The sequence below is a fragment of the Kryptolebias marmoratus genome, linkage group LG15 (assembly GCF_001649575.2).
Source record: "Kryptolebias marmoratus isolate JLee-2015 linkage group LG15, ASM164957v2, whole genome shotgun sequence".
NCBI classification, from domain to species: Eukaryota; Metazoa; Chordata; class Actinopteri; order Cyprinodontiformes; family Rivulidae; genus Kryptolebias; species Kryptolebias marmoratus.
In genome coordinates this window covers 33721784-33739858 of record NC_051444.1, presented here as the reverse complement: position 1 = coordinate 33739858, position 18075 = coordinate 33721784, and the positions used below count along the sequence as shown (strand labels likewise).

The following is an 18075-nucleotide window of genomic DNA, read 5'->3' as shown; positions in this document are numbered from 1 at the left end:
CTTTTTTCTTTTTGTTGTTTCTGCTTCTTTCAGCTAATTTTGGCTTTGTTCTTCTCATTTTCAGCTACTTTCAACTAACTTCAGCTTTTTCAACTAATTTCTGCTTCTTTCAGCTTTTGTTCTTCTATCTTATGAAAATCTTCTTCAAATTAGCTACTGTTTCACTTTTTGCGTTTTCATTAAACTTCAGCTGTTCAGCATATCTTCAGCCGCTTTCAGCAAAATCATTCAGCAAAAAAAGCATTCACACTGCATTTTCGCAGGAAATGCAACTTCTCTAGTTGTATCTGATTTCTTAATGTTGAATTGTTTCATTAAACATTAGGAGTAAAAAGACACATCCACCTAAAGAAACAAATCAACATGAATTTTTCATCACCTCATTTTTATAAAAATATAAAATGCTTTAAAATGAGATACAAATAGGTGTGTCAATAATAAGCTGATGTGTGCATATACCCACTCTACTAACTGTAATTACAATTACAAATAAAGAAATTATTTCCATCTATCCTCAACAAATTTAGTATTATTTTTCATCTGCCTGTATGTTTTAATTTGCTCAGCAGTTACAGCTTAATAACGCTCCTTTAGGTTATAGTGTTAGCTTAAATAATATCCAGTTAGCCTACCAGCTTGTACAGAGCTAAATAACTTATTACTAATTTTCACAAAGCCTTGTTTTAGTTATAAAAATTTAAAAATAAAGCTATTCAAATATGTTTTAACCTCACGGCTGTGCAGTTACACAAGAAGCTGCAGGTCTGAGTCAGAATAAAACAGTTTCCATCCTTTAACTTTCTGGGCTGAAGGGTAAAATTGGTCGTTAATGGACTCCTTCTGATTTTGCATTCATATTTCACCTTAAAAACTGCTTAACTTGACACATTTGGTGTCATTCTTTTCAGCACAAACTCACATATGTGAATTTCTAGTTATTCTTTTATTTCAATCTACTTTATTGACACACTGGACCTAAAATCACAAAAAAAAAAAAAACATAAAATCCAAGTAGGAAAAATATCATTTTTTTACTGTGAAAACCACAAACATTTATAATGAACAATTTTTTTAGGTTGGAATGCAAATATAAACAGTAAATTTCATAAACATATGTACAAATTTTACACTATTGATACTAAAATGCAGGCGTTGTTTCAGGTATGTTTTTCTCCAAGTCGATGAGGTGTCACAATTAATTTTTACCACTCAAAGAAACAGTTTATATGTCCAAAATATGGCAGAGGGGCACATCACAGGCCTGATACGTCCATAGTTTGTCAGTCCTCTTGTTGTCCTTCTCATGGCAGCGTTTACATTTCAGCCTGGCTTTGGTCATTTTCGTCAGTGGTCGAGACGATGGTCAGAGGAACCTGATCCTCTCTGCTGCTCTGGGGAACACCTGCCTTTTCCTTCGCACAAAGATGACACACCGGCTCTACTATGAAGTCTTTTGCCCCTTTTACCCGGGCTCTAAAGGTCCCGGCTCCACTCTACTCGGCTCGCTTTGTGCTCGTTTACATCTGCATTTTTTCGAGGCCAGCCCTGCTTCTTTGGTTCCTGCTTCAGAGTCGGGCCAGCTGGGCGGCCCTGCTTCGTGGGCGGCGCAAGCTTAGCTCCTGTTCACTCATTGGTCGTGGGTGTGACCGGATGCAAGCATAAAGAGCGAAGGTAGGAATATAAACAACAGTGTTAGCTTACCCTGCAACGTTTATGCCGTCTGTCCCCCAGCTGAAGGCCTGTAAAGTCTGAAATCTCCGGCAGATAACAGCTGTCCTACTCCACGCAACAATTGCGACATTTCTTCCACTGCGCCTCTCTTTCTGAAGTCTCAGGAGAATCCCCATAAGTTTAAAAACAGCAACAACACAGGGCCAACGCTGTCCATAGCGCTTTCGTTGTTTATACAACTAGTGCCAAGTTTCTGTAGCACACCCCACCGCGCCGCGGCCCCGCCCCCCGCAACACGAGGAGGCGTTCCTCTGCTACCGACCAAACTGGCCGGTGTGAACACGATGCATTCTTTATCGAGCCGAGCCGAGTAGAGCCGGACTTCTGAATTAGGGTCTGTGTGAAATTAAAACAAAAAAAATATATTTCTCTCCCGCATCTTTTTCCATTTTCAAACATTTTTGAAAAAGCTCCAGGGAGCCGCTAGGGCAGCGCCAAAGAGCCGCGGGTTGCCGACTCCTGCTGTAGGCATATGGTGCACATTTTTCTCCTCCCAGAGTTGAATTCACATGTTTACGTTCATTTTGTAACAGATGGGATTTAAAATGTAACTAAAATCTCATTTTCATGATTGCTGGAAAACATAAAATAGTTTTGGCTTTCTATGAAATGTTTAATACATTAAAACGATATTTCAGATCTTTTAAAGTGTGGTTCAGTACCAAATATCTTACCTGATGCAGATAGCTCTCTGAAAAACCTCAGAAAATTAGAGTTTAATTTTGGCTGGACTGCAAAATAATGGCTAGTCGTTGGGTTGCAAGTCACAAGTAATTCTCTAGTCTTTCCATTCAAGTATCAAGTCAAGTACAGGTCCTAAATGTTGAATTTTGAGTCCTAAACAAATCATCTGAGCAAATATGTAATTTAATTACAGAGTAATAATAAGTTTCAAAAACTATAAATACTCCTAAAATGTGTATTTATTTGACAGAATAAGCAGCAAAGCAATGGAACTTGATCAGGAGAAAAGAAATTCTCATTTTACAGTTACTCAGTACTACAATAGTATGATTCATATTTCCTGATTGGGCCAGTTTGTCATGGGATGAAGTTTGACTAACTTACAGCATTTAGCATGTCCCACACAAACATGCTCTTTGTAGCACATTGTTCTTATATGGATCTGGTCATCCTTACATCAAATAAAAACTGAATTTTTTTTAAAAAGTGCCAATAATGCATTTCTTGACTCAATTAATGTTTAACTGTAATGTTCCACTAGTTTATACACAGCATGATTAAAAGAAAATAGTGAATCAGGATCATAATCTGGATCACCAACATTTCCTGAAAATTTCATCCAAATCTATTATTTAGTTTTTTACGTGATCTTGCTAACACATCGACAAACAAACCCACAGACACAATTCAAAACATAACTTCCTTGACAGAGATAACAAAAGGGTCACATGTTTTTGTGCTGAAAGGATTAATATCTGAGCAGAGAAAAATATGACATCAAAAACAAAAGATAAGTTTGGGGAGAATTAGCCGAACTAAAAATATTCTTTCTCTGCATTTTAATATATTGTTAATGTGGAAGTTTTCACAACATAGTGGTGCAGCACAGGTATTTCAGCATTTTGTATTCTAACAAACATAGTTTGAACAAAATTTTTAAGTTTTAAATTAAAGTATCTGGAGTAGCATTGGCTCCAGGGGTCTCATTTATAAAACAGGGCCTGAAACTCGCATACATCACTTTCCACGCAAAGATTGCGATCTATCAAACACTAACTTGACGGGAAAATGTGCAGTCCCTCACACAAACTCTGAGCCATACGTACCATATACACTTGTTTTGGAGACAGGGGAAACTGGAGACACAGATGGTGAGGTGGGGAACTGAAGCCACACTGCATCGTGATTCCTCTCAGATATTTAATTTCACTCCATAATCAAACTTTAATCTTAGATCGACTTCAACATAAGCTATTAAAACAGCAGATTTATTTATGCTTCTGCTGGTGAGCCATAAGTTTTCTCCCCATCACATTCCTCTCCCTGGATGATCACCAGGGTGATGTGTACCACAGATTAACACACGAGGGGACAGTGGCTCCCCCCTCAGGTGCTGCCTTCTAACCCCCTTGACATAAACCAGAGTTGTCAAAAGAGCGGCACCGAGAATCAGACACTGAGTAAAAGGTAAGTGTTTCTATTTATAGGTGTAGTATTTGGAGGATAACCAGGAGGACCTGCAACAGCATGAAGGAGCTAGGTGAGTCTTGGGTACAGGTGGGTCAGTTTGTATAGTAAGAGGTTTCTTGAGAGTAATAGTCTTTATCTTACAGGTCCAGTGGGGCGGCACGGCGTGGAGGCGAAGCAGGCCGGAGCAGAGGTAATCCAGGAGAGAGGGAGTCCAGAAGTCCAGGAGCAGGTAAGTTCACCGAGCTGGTCCAAAAAGGTAAGTTCCAGGAATGCAAAAGACAGCGAGCAAAAAAGGCAGCACAACCTGAGACAAAGTAGAAGCACAAATAACAAGGTTACGTAGCCATGAGCTTAGCAACAGGACTTAAACAGCTGAGACTCTAACCCATAAGGCATGATGCTCCAGCGAAGATCTGGAACCAGCCGGAGGCTTAAATACTGGTGCCGCTCGTTAGGTGGAATCTGCTTCAGCTGGGAATGAAGGATTACTGGTACTGCCAGTAGGGCGGAGGCAAAACTCCAAATCCCCACACCCCTTTCCAAAGGCACACTTTAATACTGCTCACACCCACAAGCTCTCCCTCGCACGCCAGATCACTTTTCAACAGGACACCAGCCATCCTTCTTTCAATTGGTGTCAGTTTGGGTACACCCTTACCCCCACCTGTGGCTGACATGCTCTGGCGGTGGCCGGTCAGTCCCTTTTTTGCCTTTACCGTAAAATCTGACCTCTTTTTCTTCACCCCAGCCCCGGTCCTCTCTGTCCCACTCACTGAATTAACAGTGATAACAACATGTTGCCACTCACAATGCTTCCTTTTATTTGTAACGCCACGACTGCAGCTGAAAAAAATGATATATTTTTCTTTTTTTCACCTCTCTAACAAGCATATCAATTTCTACCTCTGTGAAATTTAGTTCTTGGCTCTTTTCTCCATGGTTGCCATTGATAACCATGAAATAACATTCAAATTCAAATTCAAAAATACTTTATTAATCCCAAAGGGAAATTAAATGTTGTTGTAGCTCATTGTCCTGGTATTGTTAGAGTTTTTAATAGATGCTGATGGCTGTGGGCAGGAAGGACCTCTTGTAGCGGTCTGTCCCGATGCGTCCTCAAAGAGCCCCACCAGGTTAGCCTTATTGGCCTCCTGCGGAACCATGATGGCCGAGCTCTGGAAGCGCAGGTCGGTCTTGAAGTCCTGGACAATCTACCAGGTGCTGGAAGGGCAGCTTTCGGATCAGCAACTTGGTGAACTTCTGGTGAAGGTGGATCTCCCTGAGAGCCACGGTAGCCACAGCCTGTAGCGGTGAAGCTTCTTCTTTCCGCCGGTGGCTGGGGCGCTCTAGCAGGCGGCTTTGGTGACAAGCTGCTTCCTGGGAGCTTTACCGCCGGTGGTTTTACGAGTGGTCTGCTTGGTTCTGGCCATGAATGGACTTCAGGATTCTTCACATTTAACACTTGTTGTCATGGTTACGCATCATAACAAAATGTCCAAAAGTAAAAAGATTTCAGTAAAAATCCTTCCAGCTGCACAGCATCCGATACCAGAGGAAGTAATCATCCAAAAAAGGGATTAACATCAAGAACAAAAGAGGAATAAAGTTTCTCAGAATGAATGTAACAGAGCTACTCCAACATGCAGAATTCTAGAATTGATCAGCTGGCTCATTTAAATACATCTTCACACTCATGAGGTGCTTTGCATTGACTATTTATGGTTGAATGTGGGTGTGTGGAGGGCAGAACCTGAGGTGGAGCCTTCTGCGCAAACTTTTGGATGCAGGTGGGGTTTTTAAAGGAAAATTGCTTGATGGTGTGCATGGTTTTATAAACCTGATTTTTTTTTTTTGCCGTACACCATTTTCGCCTCTAAGGATGAATCCTATACAATCTTTTATAAATGAGACCCCAAATAAATGAGACCTCATTGTTCTTGTACAGTCGAGAGGAAGTAACTATTAATTTAAATAATTTATTTAAGTTATTATCACCCACCACCAAAAGGCAAAAGTGGATGATAATATGTTTGCCTTTGTCTCTGTGTGTGTGTGTCTGTGTGTGATTGTGTGTCTCACTGTTACTAAAGTATCTTATGAACTACTTTCAGAAAGTAAGAATTGGATGTTGTCAGGATTCAGACTGTACCCAAATAAGCAGCTCGGCAACAGACAGACTCGGAAACCAGAACGTAGCGGTAAGTGAATTTCTTTACAGTGAACAGATATATACAGGTGGGAACCGGAGCCAGGACCTGAGGAGTAGAGAATGTCGTGAGTAAGGTGTCTGTAAGGAGAGGAACAGCAGGTATGGCACAGGTAATCTTTCCAGTGTTTGTTCTTACAGTACAGGAGTGAGTCCAGAACACGGAGGAGAAGATGAGGTAAGTCCTTTCACAGCGGAGGTCCGGTGGAGGTTCCAGTGAGCGGCGGTTAAGGTGAGGTGGGTTTTTTCTGAATGAAGGTATGGTGGTGATTCGGTAGGCGGCAGGTAGGTTTCGTGATCCCAGGTGGCAGCAAAAACAGGAACAGGCAGGTACAGTTGTGCAGGTGAGTACTTAACAGCGGGTATTCGGATGCAGATCAGACTGGTTCCAGACGGACAGGTAATCCTGAACACAGGTTTGAGGTACAAAAACAAGAACGAAGGTCACAACAAGGAGTTACAAAAATAGCAAAGTTTCTCAGAGGCTCTGCACTTTACCACATGGCAAACAATGCTCCAGCGCTGGTCTTCTTCTTCTTGTCGGGTTTTTTGGCGGTTGGCAAAAAACTTTTCGTAGCATTACCGCCACTTACCGGTATGGAGTGTGGTTCGAGATGGTCTATAAACTTTCACTTTCTACCTAATCCCTCCATTAACTCCTGGCTAAACATACACTCACACATACACACCTACTTATATTACCTAGCTTGTATATAGCTTTATATACCCCTCTTTATTATTCTTTACACATTCACACCCATCTTGCTCTACTCAGATTCTATGAAATAGCTTTGTTTTTTTAAGGTACCGAATAATTATTTGAATATGTCTACTTCCCAGATCTCTCCTCAAAAATTCTGTTAAATTAAACCTTTCTTTAATACCTTGACACTCTCTCAACATGCATCTTCTCTCTTCTTCATATTTATAACACTCTAAAATAACATGCTCTATTGTTTCAAACTTCTCACAATACTCACACTTTCCAGTTTTATGCTTCTGTATTTTAAAAAGTGAATAATTAAGCCCTGTATGACCGAACCTTAACCTTGTTATTATTCTTTCCTCCTTCCTGATTCTTCTTCCTTTTCTTTTCCTTCCTACAACCTTCTGAATTTTATAAAACCACCTTCCTGTTAACCCTTTGTCCCACCTTCTCTGCCATATTTTCATCAGCTCTTCTTTGACTTTACTTTTCCCTTCAGATTTACTCGTCCTTACTGTAAAACTAATAGGGTTACACGTTGACTTCTTTGGCGTTTTATCAGCCTTCTCGTTTCCTTCGACCCCTATATGTGCTGGAACCCACACAAATGTAACTACTAACCCCATATTTTGTATTCTAAATAGATTATGATATATTTCTAATAAGATGTCCATCCTACTATCCGTATTATTATATTTTATGCGTATCAAAGCTGAACTTGAACCAGCGCTGGTCTGGTTCCCACTGCAGCCTTAAGTACTCTTCCTCTCCTCATCAGCCTGATCCATTGCAGGTGTGAGAGGAGTGGTGACGAGGCTTCAACCACCTGCCCAGGAACGCCCACCAGGAAGCACTCTCACACACACACACACACACACAAACCACCAATCACCACAGATGTACATCCACAAATGATTAACATGGGAATCAACCTAACTATTTTTCAATCATAAATCAACCAAATGGCTATAATTCAGTAAGTTTTACAAATATTTTGCTGAAATTTAGTGTGGTGGTAACTGTTAGTCATCCTCAACATGTATTCTAAATACTCACTCATTGTGCAAGATCTTTGCTTAAAACTTTGAAATTAACTGTTGGAGTCAGTTCTGTCTGTCTGTTAGCAAAATATCTGATAAACTACTACATGGATTCTATTGAACTTCTCAAAAACCTTTTATTGGCTATCTACAACTGATTGACTTTTGGAGTTTCCCATTCAAAAAGACAGCTGTAACCAACTTTAAAAAACAGAGAAATGATTATTAGTCAGACAGTTTTACAGATACTGAGCTAAACTTTGAGGTGGTAGTAGCTGTGTTATTCACAACACATCCTCTGATTGTGACATTTCATGATATTGCATGAGATTGTGCATAACATGTTTTTTTTAAATCAAAATACATGCAACTCCATCCTTTCCCATCATAGGATAAATTGCAAAACTTTGCAATGAAATGCATTCCTTTGAAGAATACTAGTCATGTAATTCTTTTGAGTATGTGGATTTGATGTGAACACACAAAAAAACATGACAACATCTAAAAAACACTTGTGCTTTTTGTGATAGTTCTCCACAGATTAAAAAATATTACAGTATTCTATTTGTGGAGAAACATGTTTTTGCTTTTCCAACACAGCAAAGCAGTAGTAATTAGCATGTTCTACAAGACCTCATTTTGTGTATGCTGATTCAGCATTCACACTAATGTTTTTTAGTTTTATTTTTCCATACGTTGTTTGCAGTCTAACTACTTTTACATAGTTTTTCTGCTATTTTAGTCACTAGATATCAAAATGTTCAATTTATTCAGAAGATGGGTGCTATGATGTTTGTTTTTTGTAACGTATTTTTATTTATTCTTTTTATTTCCAGCTCAGCTCCTAAAAAAAGGCTAAAATACACTGCGTACAAAACAAACAATTGTTACACTCACACCTTTAAGTTTAAAAAAATGTGCCACTGAAACCTATTAAAACTGCAGTTTTTGATCTCACTTCCATTGAAGCACAATACTAACATTGATTATATCTGGGTGTCTAGAGCCATTATGCAATAGGAAGTGCAGAAAACTTTGGACAGAGTGATGAAGTGACCTGTGATGGGAATGTCAGTTTGGGTGGAGACTCATCTTGGATTCCAGGAAATAAAATCATTTATTTTAAAGTAAAAAGAAACAAATACAAAAGGCTGCCGAGGCAGCAAAACAAAACAATAACAAAATCCCAAAACATAGGGAACACAATGGGCAAGACATGGGGGGAACCAGGCAGTGCATGATACAACAACAGACCAGCGACTAAGGCCCGGTCCCACCATCGTTCCACCCTCGTTCCACCCTCGTGTCCTTCAAATGTGCGTTCACGTTGAAGGGTTTGAGTGCATAGTGTGTCCCAATTCTCCAGAGTGCTCTTTAGCCCCGCCCCCTTTGTGTACTACACCCTCCCTTTGGCTAAGCCTGCGTCCAGGATTTCTGCGAAGTATTTACCCATAATTCATCTCTGCATGTGACGTTTTGAATTTTTTTTATTATCTGTATTGACAATGAAAGGGTTTTGAATTACATGGCAGAAATATGGCAGTGGTGACAGAGCGAGCTGCATCTGTTACAAAAAAAGTAGTTTTTAAATGTAAAGTATTGAAATAATTCTTGTTTCACTCTGCTGTACATGTGTGAATACTATCAAACTTTGCTCCGTATTCAACAAGTCAGAACAAAACACATTTGAACAGCCAAATATCTCCTGCAATGACTTTGGAAAGCAAAAATACCTAAACTGTACTTTTAAATAGTACTGGCACCTTCTTAAAATAGCAAAACAGGGACCGGTCCTACCATCTTGGATGTCACAGTTATGACGCAGAGTCGCGAGTCGATGACATAACCCATACTGTCCCAATTCTCCAATGTCTGCATGCTTGTAACCTGCGCACACGAACCCTTCTGTTCACTTCGACTGAGTACACACTTCATAGAGGGATGTAGGGTGTAGTGCGAGTACTGGGACCGGGCCTAAATGGAGGAAATGACCAGGTTTTAAAGGGAGAGGGTAATTAGGGGAAGTGGGCACAGGTGAGTGATAACTAGCTAGGAGCAGGTAGAGACGGGCGTGGCAGGCAAACAAATGATAACAGAGGACAAGTGAATGATGACAGAAATGCAAAGACAGGAGCAGAAACTGAATGAAGAATAACATAAAGACAACCAAATGACAAAATAAAAGAAACAATAAACCAAAACTATCAGAAACAGGAAAACATAACCCTGAATCCTGACAGTGAACACCTCTTCCAGATGGAGGATGTGTGATTCTAAAAGAAAAGAGGCTGGTGCTACTTGCACTAGATGTTCAACTCAAAGCAGGCTCAAGCGCAAGTCCATCTCCAAACACCACGCAACAGGAGGCAGTGTGTGTTGCACACCAGCCACAAAAGTATTCTCCACCTGCAGCAACTGTGGCAATTCTGTCTGCAAGAAGAACAACCAAATAGTTTGCAGCCCCTGCCTCACTAGCACTGACTAACACACACACACGTGCACAGACACGTACGCACACACACACACAGTCTCTCTCTCCCAGACACACAATTTTGTTGCTGTTTTTGAATAGCTTTTAGTCTGTGTTGAGATTCATTGTTTATTGCTTCACTTCTGACTAATAAAAAAGAGCATGGTAACAAAAATGTAGTGAAGAATTTCCATGGGCTTGAGGGGAAGTTCTTTTTCTAACACAACACAAAATGTGAAAATTCATAATTTTTTGTGTTTATAATTAAAACTAAGATTGATTAAAAATTAAGCCTAAAAAGTTGGAAATAATACCAAGATATATATTTTATAACTACTTTACAAAAAGCACTTTTTTGTAGGTTTTTTTTAAACTGCACAAAAAAGTAAAAAAGCAACAAACAAACAAAAACATCTGTGTTAATCATTTACATTTCCCAAGCTGTATTAATTCAGCATTAGAAATATAAATATGTTGTGCACGTAGCACATATCATATTTCTTTTATTCATATTTCTGTGATTTTCATCTGAGAACATGGTGAGATTATGGCTAATCTGACATTTAAATAGTTAGTATTTGTATTAGTATTAGTATTTGTCATCAATAATTAGGTGACATCTAGGTGGAAAAAAATAAGCTCAGTGAAAGTAGAATATAATAATGTACAATATTTTTATAGCTTTGTTAAAAAACACTTTTTGTGCTTAATTTTATGAATGTAAATTTTTGACACTGCACATAAAAATGTAAATAAACCAATCAGTGTTCTTGTGAATCATTGAACTATCCCAGGCAGTAATAATTCAACATAAAAAATATTTTGCAGGTAGTATATTAAAAAGAATTCATGTTTTCTATGTTACTTTTTGGAATTTCCTTCTTAATCTTAAAACATTGTGGCTTCATGACAAACCTGGCATTCAAAAGGTTTAAAATATTTTTAAAGAACAAGCATTTCACATCAATCATTAGGTGAAAAATAATCAGCTCGATAAAAGTATGATATAGTAATGTGTACCATTTTTATAACGTGCTTCAAACGAGAGTGACTAATAATACAAGCGGCCCAAAAGATTATCTTTATTTACAAATATCTACCCAAAGAAAAACACTGAAAACCTTTCAGTTCCTTCAAAAACATTGTTCAATTGTTATTAAAAAATAACTCGGGCTAACATCGAGTTTCTGTGAGAAACACTGCCCACTGGTGTCTGAAAAGAGAACTACACTTTCTTAATTCTCCACTGCTCTTGGTCGCCTTTGTGTTTGTTCGTAAGCTCTCCGGAGAAAGCCTCGGAACAGTTTATCACCACCGACACTAGTTTTGCACTTTGTCGGTGCTCCTCCACCATGGAGCGACTGTAGCTGCGGCGGCACGGCGGCACGGCGACAGCAGGTCGCTGCGTGGTGGTTTCCGGTGTCCGTCCGTCTGCTGGAGGATGGCGTCCGGTGTTACACGCCGCATCCCCTCCGCCCCCGGTCCTCTGAGTCCCGAAAATAGCCACGGTTGTCAGGCCCCGGGCATAGACGGCAGCGGAAAGCGTCCATAATCATCCCGAGTAAGTTGTGGTAAAGTGTTTTGGCTGTGAATGGCGGTATTTGCAGATGTGGAGTGGCTCGGCAGCAGAAGGCTGATTTCCCCTCTGCAGCTGCGGGGAGGCCTGCTCTGATCTGGGGTCCGTTTGCAGCGCAGACTCCTTTAAAACATTGCAGCTATTCTGATCTGGGGTCAGTGAGCAGCGCATCAAACCAGTTATTGTGGCCTTTCCACAAAGACGAGCCTTGTAGATCACAGGCTGCATTGTTTCACTCACCTCTTATTTATTTGAAATCAGTCATTTTGGACAGTTTATCTTAGTAAAACATCGGGCTTTTGTGCTTTTTGGTAATCGATAAAAATACAGTTTTTTAAAAACGAGGCTCGAGTTAGCCGTTAGCTGCCGCAGCTGACAAGCTAACGGCTGACAGCAGCGAGCTAAATCCTGGAACAAAAGCACAATTATGGTTTAATGTGTCACTTATTACATTTATTTTACAGCATTTGTCAGGCTGCTTGTCAATAATACTTGTGCAGAAAATAAATCAAACCTGTCGTTGAAAGAAAGATATGCTAAATCTTTGAATTGCGCTTCAGCAAATAGACGGGTCCCACTGATTCTGTTTTTTGTGAAGCTCGAAGCACAGTTTAAATAACATTTACTGTTTTTATTGTCAAGTCCGAGCTTGTCCTCTTTCCAAAAACTGCTATTTACTAACCAAGTAATAAGTATAGACTTTTTCATTTTCTTCAGATTTGTCCTCATCACAAGCAGTTCTTGTAACTAGTTTCATCTTTTCGTCCTTTCTGACAGTAAACATGAAGGCAGATCCATAAAATGCAATTAAACGTTAACTGTTGCAACTTGTGTGCACTTAGTTCAGTATTATCTTGTGTATTTGTGTTTTTACTACATTTCTCTATTTCCCTCCAGGTTTTCTCCATTATCTGACAGGACGTGTGTGAACACAGATATAGGACTTGGCTTCCCTTCAGAGACCTGGTTACTATTTCTACAGCTCCATCCTTCCTTCTATCAGATTTGGGACTGAAATCCTCTTCTGAGCACTGAGCTCCCTACATCCAAAGTGTAATGATGACAGAGGCATGGCAGCAGCAGCAGCAACATGCAGTGGCCCCACCTGCTGTTGTGCACACACTGCCCCAAACCACAGACAACCCTCTGAGCTGCACTGTGTACGGAGTCGTCCTGCAGCCAGACGCCTCCCTGCAGCAGCCCCAGCTCACCCAGCAGCACACTGTTCAAGCGCAGCAGCCCTCCTTACAGGTAGGGGGTGATAGAGGACACAAGTGTGGCGTTTGTGGACTTGACCTCTCTCACCTGGCCAACCCTCATGAGCACCAGTGCATGGTGACACAAGACCGTTCATTCCAGTGCACACAGTGCATGAAGATCTTCAGCCAGGCTACAGACCTGCTGGAGCATCAGTGTGTTCAGGTGGAGCAGAAGCCTTTTGTGTGTGCTGTTTGTAAAATGGGCTTCTCGCTGCTCACCTCCCTGGCTCAGCATCACAACTCGCATGGAAACAATCCGATGAAGTGCTCCATCTGTGAGAAAACCTACCGGCCAGGCTCTGGAAATGTCACCCCAACGTCATCCTCTGCCAACCCCCAGCAACCCTCTACCGGGGAGACATCCGGTGGCGGCGCAGCAATCAGTGCCTCATCTCCTCCTGCTTTCGAGGCTTCTGCACCAGACCGGCCGTACAAGTGCTCTGTGTGCCATAAATCCTTCCGGCATTTGTCAGAGTTAACTCGCCACGAGCGAATACACACAGGTGAAAAGCCATATAAATGTGACACATGTGATAAGAGCTTCAGCCAGTCCTCGCACCTGGCGCACCACCAGCGTACACACAGCTCAGAACGTCCGTACAAATGCGCTGTGTGCGAGAAGAGCTTCAAGCACCGCTCCCACCTGGTGCGACACATGTATGCTCATTCAGGCGAGCACCTGTTCAAGTGCAATTTGTGCGAGATGCACTTTAAAGAGTCGTCTGAGCTGCTGCACCATCAGTGCCAGCCTGAAGGTGAGAGACCATTCCGCTGTGAATCGTGTGGAAAGAGCTTCAAGCGGTCTTCCGACCTACGGCAACATGAACGCACGCACTCCGAGGAGCGGCCCTTCCAGTGTGAGGAGTGTCAGATGAGCTTCAAACAGCAGTACGCACTGGTACGCCACCGCCGCACTCATAAAAACCCAGCTGATCGACCCTTTAAGTGTAACCTCTGTGATAAGGGCTTTCTTCAGCCGTCTCATCTGCTCTACCACCAACAAGTTCATGGCATGGAGAGTTTGTTCAAGTGTGCATCCTGCCAGAAGTCTTTCAGCCAGTCAGGGGAGCTGCTGCGGCACAAATGTGGTGGTGAAGTGGAAAAACCCTACAAGTGTGACGTATGTGGCAAAGGCTACAAAAAAAATTCGACGCTGCAGCGTCACCAAAGCACTCACTGCACAGAAAAGCCCCTGAAATGCTCCCTGTGTGACAAGCGCTTCGTGTCGTCCTCCGAGTTTGTTCAGCACCGCTGCGACCCAACAAGGGAGAAGCCGCTGAAGTGCCCCGATTGCGAAAAGCGCTTCAGGTACTCCTCAGAGCTGCAGCGCCACCGCCGAGTCCATACCGGCGAGAAGCCCTTCAAATGCGCCAACTGTGAGAAGAGCTTCAAACAACGCGAGCACTTAGCCAAGCATCAAAGCGTGCACTCGCGGGAGACACAGTTTAAGTGTGTGTGGTGTGGGGAGCGTTTTGTGGACCTCACAGCCCTGCAGGAGCACACGGTCCAGCACACAGCTGAGGGGGAGAACTTCCCTGAAGCTCCCTGCATCCAGTGAACTGAGCTGCTGCTCAGCTCAGAGCATCAAGGACTTTGAGCGTGCCAGCCTCTGCTCACCCAGTTCACTTAATAATACGCTCCTATTTATTATGATTTTTACTCACAGAAATACTAAAGGTAGTATCTCACTAAGCTGCAACTGTTGGAGACTAGTTGGTGACTCAAAATTGTGAGAAAACTGGCAAATCTTTGAAAATTACTGCTTTTTTGTGTGCATGCCCTTCCAAACCGTATTCTAGGCTGTGCACGTTATTAACTTACCCACTCCGGACCTGTCTTAGCCCACTTTGTACACACCTTGGTAGCTGCGCCCATGTTTATAGTTTAATCTTCTGCTGCACACTTTTGAAATGAAGATAGGCAGATTTAAGACAGTTTCTTATTATTTATCATTGTTGAGGTGTTGGACCTGTTTCCTGTTAGAGAAAAGCTCCCATGCAGGTGTCAGAATAGAGCTCATGTGCTCTTTAGATGGGTTTGAGACACAGCTGGAGACAGTTTGAGACACCTGTAACAAAATCAACAAGTGTTTGAGAAAGGGCTGTGCGATCAGTTGATCTCGATTTTTTGCTCCAAACAATTTAAAAACACGATAATCAACAAAAAATGATGTTCTGACATATTCTGCTTTGCAAGCGTGCCGTCTTGCCTCTGCCTCCTTTGAACTGCTGAAGAATCATCATCATCATCAGCAGCAAATTCTAATACAGTGGTTTTACACTGTATGTCCTGTTAGAAGAAACTTTTAGAATGAATGTTAAGTTCATCAGTGAAGCAGATTTATTTTACAAACAGGAGTGTTTCGTTACTCATGTAAAACAAAGAAGTGAGGAAGTTGTTCTCTAATAGAATTGGTAGGTTTCTCATTTATAAACAACACTTTCACACTTTTTACATTGAAACACATTATGCTGTATTTTTGTTCAAATTTGTCGATAATCATAAAATTTTGGATTTTTTTCCATTTAATTATTAAAATTTATCAATCCATCATATGGTAAGCCACATTTTAGGTAAAAAAATGTGGTTGTGTCATAAAACATGGTATTAAAAAAACATTAAAAAGCTGAGGGGAAAAAACTGATTTCATACAGCCCTACAATATATTGAAAGTCACTATACTGCTGATTTTATTTTTTATTTAGTTGCATACATTTGTTAAAAACAAACTTTGTTGGTTATTTTAGGGGAAACTTCTACTAAAACATATCAAGGAAAAATTCATCTTCAGAGCAAATCACTTTAAGGGCCAAAAAATGCAGTTTCCAAACTAAAATGAATAATTGTTTTCAATAATCGTGACTAAGATATTCACCAAAATAACTGATTCTTTTTTTTTTCATCATCAAGCAGTCCCAGTTTGAGATGCATGTGACAAAATCAAGAAGAGTTCAGAACAAAACTGAGAAGAGTTTGAGATGGATTTGAGTTCTGAACATTCGTGACAAGGCCACCTCTGTGATTTCTTCAACAGAATGGAGTCCCTGCATGCAAATGTTTGGAGACGGTCCCCAACAGCTGCAGCTCAGTGAGATGCTACCTTTAAGGCTCAGATCATCTCCCCCCCTTCATGGAGTCAAAGGCTCAGAGGGAATTAGGATCATTCTTCTCCTTTTGAGAAAAAAAAATGACCAGAAAGAAAAAAAGATTTGAAACGTTAAAGATGGGAAAGCTATTTTTCAAAGTGTGGGACTTCAGTTTGTGGTTGCATGTGGTTGTTATGTAATTTGTTGGTTCTGTTATTGAGGAAGAACGTCCAGACAGTCATTCAGTTGTGTGTCCTTTTGTTGGCTCCTCTTCAGTCCACGTGCCTTTTCTTTTTTTGTGTATTTTGATTTTATTTTACTGGTCACTCATTTCATTTTTCTTATATTTTTTAAATTAAATTTGATGTCTGGTGAAGCTTATAGACCCCCACCATGTCCCTCCCATTTCCACCCAGCAGCTGGCTTTGTGCAGCAGTATCTCCTCACTTATTAGCTCTTGGGTAGTATCATCTGTTTGTGCATGAATATTTGTCATACCCTAATATCACTGTTGTAGTATAGGTTTTGGTTTATTTAGGAAAACAGGAAGAAGAAAAAAAGTCAAGTGGATTTGTGAAAATGTATAGCCAGTGTCCAATGAAATCTGTGTTGTTGCATCTTTGTATTAAAACAAATGACATCTATCATGTCATACAAACACTTGACTTGTGCAATAGAACGTGCACAGTGTAATATTTATGACTACTGATTTATGAAATAGTCTACCCTGTTCTATTATAGACTGTGTGTATATGCTCTGAAAACTGTAAAATGCTTATGTTACCCACTTTTTTATTCACTCTGAATGAGATCGCTGTATTTCGCAAGCAGCTTAGTTTTATTCCCAGAAGGATTACCATGAGGTTTAACCCAACACAAGTTTAAAGCATTATGTTGCTCAGTTGCCACAGAACTAGTTGCATCACTCATTGTTATAGATTTTAAAAAATAGAATGTTTTTTTTTGTTTTTCTTAAATAAAATTTGCCCTGTATTTTTCTCACAGGACACAGGATTCCAGCCTCCTCCTGGTCCAAACCAGACCTGAATAATCTGATTAGCCTCAAAGTTGCCACTTACGTGTTGGTTTATACCAGAGTTAAAGACAAAAAAAAGTTGTGTGTACTTTAGTTTACTGTATCAATTTTTATATTCTGTACAATCTTTGCAGTATATTTAAAAGAAAGTTTTTGGAGTGTTGCCGGGTGGACTCTGGAGGAGGAGGGCTTGGGCAGTGTGTGTGCCACAGTTTAAATCCTGGTGAGTCTGCTTCAGACAGCTCCTGTTGGGAGTGTGAGGAGTGTGAGTGGATTGAAGCTAATGAATATCATTATAGACTCCTGTTCATACTGTATATTAAAATAAACAACCCTTATAATAAGGAGGTTGGGTTTTTGTCTCAGCTGCTGTTTTCTGTAAAAGCCTCAAACCTATTCATTAAGTCACAAAGAAGAGTGTTTGTATTTAAATGCCTTGTAGTGATATTGGGACAAACTATCAGTCTGATCTAAACAAGTCATTATTAAATCATTTAGGAAGAGGAAATGGTCCAGTAGTTTGGATGTGTTGGTTTACTGTTAGTTTAAACAAAGTGTATTTGACTCGTGGGCAGACTTTGGTAGTTAAACTTTATAGTCATTTTATTACATAAAGTTTTTTACCTGCTTACAAACTGAAATTTGTCAGAAAACACCTGTATGGAAAAACAAAATTTAAAGACCTAACATTTCTTTAAGGAATGGATATCATCAACACCTTTAAACTAAAATCATCTACAAGCAATGATGAAGGTAAAACCAAACAGTTAAATTTTGGGAAAAGAAATAGTTGCACATATGCAATGTCTCA

At 40.5% G+C, this 18075-nt stretch overlaps 1 protein-coding gene across 1 annotated transcript; it reads left to right on the top strand.

Moving 5' to 3' along the window:
- Nucleotides 1-11433: 11433 nt before the first annotated feature.
- LOC108249849 (zinc finger protein 319-like) lies at nt 11434-17618 on the top strand. The gene is made up of 2 exons (XM_017439479.3): nt 11434-11868; nt 12781-17618. Exon 2 carries the CDS (start codon nt 12940-12942, stop codon nt 14698-14700), a length of 1761 nt encoding a protein of 586 aa, XP_017294968.1. The 5' UTR covers nt 11434-11868; nt 12781-12939; the 3' UTR covers nt 14701-17618.
- Nucleotides 17619-18075: the final 457 nt, after the last annotated feature.

What these genes read in the sequence shown, in the direction of transcription:
- LOC108249849 (XM_017439479.3), top strand. Translation starts at nt 12,940, where the DNA reads ATGATGACAGAGGCATGGCAGCAGCAGCAGCAACATGCAGTGGCCCCA.